Genomic DNA, 4,566 nt, shown 5'->3' on the forward strand with positions numbered 1-4,566 from the left:
AGACTCTGATCCCCACTGGCTACCTGATCCCCATCTCCCAGCAGTCACTCTTCAGCTACAAAGACCACAACACAGAGAGCAGCAAAGCCTTCACACCCACCTACAACATTTACCACACACCCACCGCAGGTATACACACCTTTAACATTTTTTCACAGTCAGTACACACACAAATGCAAATTTGAACTGTCTTTTTGTTTATTTTTTTCCTGGGGACCTTGAGTAAAGCATACAAGCATTCGGTATCAGATTACTTAAACTCAATTCAAATTGGAAATCTGTATCTTATGACTGTAATTAACTGTCTTCCCTCTCTCCTTCCCAGGCTCTAGACCTCCCCCGATCCAGGAGTTCACCCCTACCAGCCTCCCCCTCCACAGGCCTCCCCCCTCCTCGCCCTTCTCTGCCCAGGGACACCGCTTCCCCAGCCCTGCCATCCTCAACTTTACCCTGCAGAACCTGGGCCTCATACCTGGGCCTGGCTCTGTGCCCACTTACAGCCCTGGCACTGGCCACACCCCGGAGCACCCCAGCTCCATACCCAGCCCCCTGCCTCCCCACCTGGGCCTGCATCAGAGGGGCGGCATGGTGTTTGTTAAGCCCATGTCCCCCGTGCCAGTCCAACACCAGATGACCGGCCCAGGCGGACAACCACTCACGCTAATCAGCCTACAGCAGGTGAGATACATGCTTGCATACATACATCCACACAAACACTGTTACACACACACACACACACAAACACTGGATCACACATACAGACAGCATACTTACACACACAGCCTCACACCCCAATAATCTTGTCACACACACAAGCAGTCAAAGGCAAACCCTTCCTCCCTAATTGCTAATGGTGTGCTGCTGGTTCAGTGCTTGGGTAACTAGCTTCACTGATTATATAAACGAGGTGTGATGTTGATTGTAAACGGCTAACTTCTCTGTCGTTGTCTTTCTCTCCTCTTCAGATGACCACGCCCAAAGGGACGGCCCTCCCCCAGCACAGTTTCTTCCACACCCCGCTGGCTACCGTGGTAACCACCAGCCATGGACACACGGTGCCAGCGGGCACCAAAACCGTTTACATCCCTCAGCGGAAGCTGGACGTCACCGCTGAGGACACCTAAAGACTATGCTGCTACACAAACTTTCTGTGTGTGTGTGTGTGCGCGTCAGCCCTTCAACATGTGTGTGTCTGTGCATGTCTGCATGGCTTTCTATGGTCCGACTGTCGTATTTTTTAAGGCGTACTGTAGGTTGAGTGGTTTTGTGTTTTAGGGTATGTGATGTCGCTATATGAGTTCATCCAAAACTGGTCCATAGGTTATTCCAGCGTTTCCCACACTCAGTGCACGTTTTTTTTTTTTTTTGTGCTAGTACTACACAACTGATTCCAATTATTAAAGCTTGACGATTAGTTGATTATTTGAATTAGCTGTGTAGTGCTAGGGCAAAAACCAAAACATGCAGCCCTTGGGGTCCTGAGGACTGAGTTTCAGAAGCCCTGGTTTATTCCATTTCTACAGGGGAAGACAAAGTATGTGAACATGGTGTGGAAACTCCATACAGAAACAGCTGCGAGTCACCATCATCACAGCTAGCTCCATATATAACTGATGGCGAGACCAGCCTTGGTAAATACTCTTAACCCTGGGGCTTGATACACGATATGCTGGATATTACTGTGTAATACTATAATACTACAACATACTTTTGATACTGGTGTATATGTATGGAAATATGATTAGGGCTCACCAGTAGGTATTAAACTGGCGAGGGGTGCTTTCTGTGTCTGAATACTAAATAGTGAAACGGTCTGTCTTTAGGTTTTAAAGGGTTGTTTGCCAAAATGTAATACGCTGGCTGAGTATTTCAACATTTCTCAACGAGAAGTTGTATTGAAGTCCCATTACATCATCAACGTGCCATAGAGAAGAACACCAACCTAACCCCAGTTCACTGGGATGACATTAATACATGACAGCGGAACTTTAATGACTGAAATGTATTGTAGATGAACTGTTTTTGTATGTGCCAAATGGGTAAGACTACAATTTTGCACATTGTACATGCTAACTGTTACCCTTCAAAAGCTGAACTGTATGTGATTGAAATGTAAGGGGTGAATGTTTTTTGATAGGATTCCTACCTTAGGCTAATCAGGTAATTGAAATCAGATCTTAATGCATAAGGAATGGACTTTAAGCACCCTTGTATATAAAATGGTAAACTATTAATATTGTTAAACCGGTGTCTGTCCTGTTCATGTATGCTTACTGTCTCCCTCGGGTGATGAATACATGGTCGATGATATGGTGGTGTCCTATAGCATTAGTCTAGACTCTAGAGTATGAATACGATAAAGGTGGTTTCATATCAACACAAGTCCTTCCCCTTGGCTACTGTCACCCAGAAGTTTCAAGCAATCATGCTTGTGTAAGAAGACCAGGACAAATGGTTGGTGAAAGCTCCAGGTCCCAGCTTAGGGCCAGGGGTCTCTATGGCCTGTGTTGTCATAGGTGGGTGGAGGGGGCTACTGTAGGTCTTGAGTGTCAGAAGTATGTTTTAATTTGAGCGTCACCATTAAACTGGGTGATGAGAGAGATGGGCTGTATTTAAGGACTCCCCTCTGGGGTTTGGGGTGGTCGCACTCACTGATTTGAGACTGAACTGTGGGGGGAGAGAATGATACGGATTCGTCCACAGACCTGTGCAGGTACTGTAGTAAAACATTTGTGAGTGATATGTTTGATACATGTAAAACGCACACTGATTGAATCAACGTTGTTTCCACATCATTTCAATGAAATTACATTGATCCAACACGGAATAGACATTGAATTGACTGAGACCGGCTGTATTTTCAGTAAAACCGATATCATACTGGCCAGTGTCCAATCAGTGCCATATTTTTTTGAATATTTGATCCAAGGGTCCATGGATCTGACTGATGATGAACTTGAGCTCTCTCTAATTAAGTTGAAATGCATGAACATAATTTGAATTGATCCATCATGAAATTTCCATGTGAGGTAAGTGTTATTGACCAGGCTGCTTCAAGCGGTTCAGGGTGGATACTGGAATATGTTCTTCCATGGTCCTAATGGGCTACATTCCTGGAGTCTTATCACCACACACCAGCCCTATGAGGTGACGGACTACCTCTGAAATGAATGGGTGAGAAGAGAGGAGAGTCTGAGATGCCTTCTCTGCTAGAAGAACAGGCTCGGCAACATTGCTGTCACTATAATATGATGGGTATCATCAAAGAGAAACCAAATGTAGACCTTTGTGGGGGGTTTTGTAGTCTGAACCAATCCCAATGCATGCATAGCCGTGGGAATTAGAGCTGCTGAGGGTTCTGCAGCACCTCCTGTTAAATCAGTATTGAAATAATGTTAAAAAAATATATAAATATATATACAGTATCAGTTAAAGTTGACACCTACTCATTTGAGGGTTTTATTTATTTTTTCTACATTGTAGAATAGTAGTGAAGAGAGCAAAGCTATGACATAACACATATGGAAACTCAGAAAAAATAAAAAAAAAAGTCCCTTTTTCAGGACCCTGACTTTCAAAGATAATTCGTAAAAATCCAAATAGCTTCACAGGTCTTCATTGTAAAGGGTTTAAACACTGTTTCCCATGTTTGTTCAATGAACCATAAACAATTAATGAACATGCACATGTGGAAAGTCGTTACGACACTAACAGCTTACAGACAGTAGGCAATTAAGGTCACAGTTATGAACATTTAGGACACTAAAGAGGCCTTTCTACTGACTGAAAAACACCAAAAGAAAGATGCCCAGGGTCCCTGCTCATCTGCGTGAACATGCCTTAGGCATGCTGCAAGGAGGCATGAGGACTGCAGATGTGGCCAGGGCAATACATTGGAATGTCTGTACTGTGAGAAGCCTAAGACAGCACTAAAGGGAGACAGGATGGACAGCTGATCATCCTCACAGTGGCAGACCACGTGTAACAACACCTGCACAGGATCGGTACATCCGAACATCACACCTGTGAGACAGGTACAGGATGGCAACAACAACTGCCCGAGTTACACCAGGAACGCACAATCCCTCCATCAGTGCTCAGACTGTCCGCAATAGGCTGGGAGAGGCTGGACTGAGGGCTTGTAGGCCTGTTGTAAAGAAGGTCCTCACCAGACATCACCGGCAACAACGTCGCCTATGGGCATAAACCCACCGTCGCTGGACCAGACAGGACTGGCAAAAAGTGCTCGTCACTGACAAGTCGCGGTTTTGTCTCACCAAGGATGATGGTTGGAATCGCGTTTATTGACGAAGGAATGAGCGTTACACCGAGGCCTGTACTCTGAAGCGGGATCGATTTGGAGGTGGAGGGTCAGTCATGGTCTGGGGCGTGTGTCACAGCATCATCAGACTGAGCTTGTTGTCATTGCAGGTAATCTCAACGCTGTGCGTTACAGGGAAGACATTCTCTTCCCTCATGTGATACCCTTCCTGCAGGCTCATCCTGACATGACCCTCCAGGATGACAATGCCACCCGCCATACTGCTCGTTCTGTGCGGGATTTCC

At 45.6% G+C, this 4,566-nt stretch overlaps 1 protein-coding gene across 2 annotated transcripts in view; it reads left to right on the top strand.

The window, feature by feature from the left end:
* The window catches only part of LOC110526169 (transcription factor E2F8), a 12,018-nt gene extending 9,778 nt beyond the window's left edge, over positions 1-2,240 (top strand). For both annotated transcript variants that reach the window (XM_021606840.2, XM_036980457.1), the window contains 3 exons: positions 3-129; positions 326-678; positions 966-2,240. In XM_021606840.2, coding sequence (XP_021462515.2) covers positions 3-129; positions 326-678; positions 966-1,124 — 639 coding nt within the window. In that variant the 3' untranslated portion in view covers positions 1,125-2,240. The remainder of the gene's footprint in view (positions 1-2; positions 130-325; positions 679-965) is intronic.
* The last annotated feature ends 2,326 nt before the right edge of the window (positions 2,241-4,566 follow it).

The sequence above is a fragment of the Oncorhynchus mykiss genome, chromosome 6 (genome assembly GCF_013265735.2).
Source record: "Oncorhynchus mykiss isolate Arlee chromosome 6, USDA_OmykA_1.1, whole genome shotgun sequence".
NCBI lineage: Eukaryota > Metazoa > Chordata > Actinopteri > Salmoniformes > Salmonidae > Oncorhynchus > Oncorhynchus mykiss.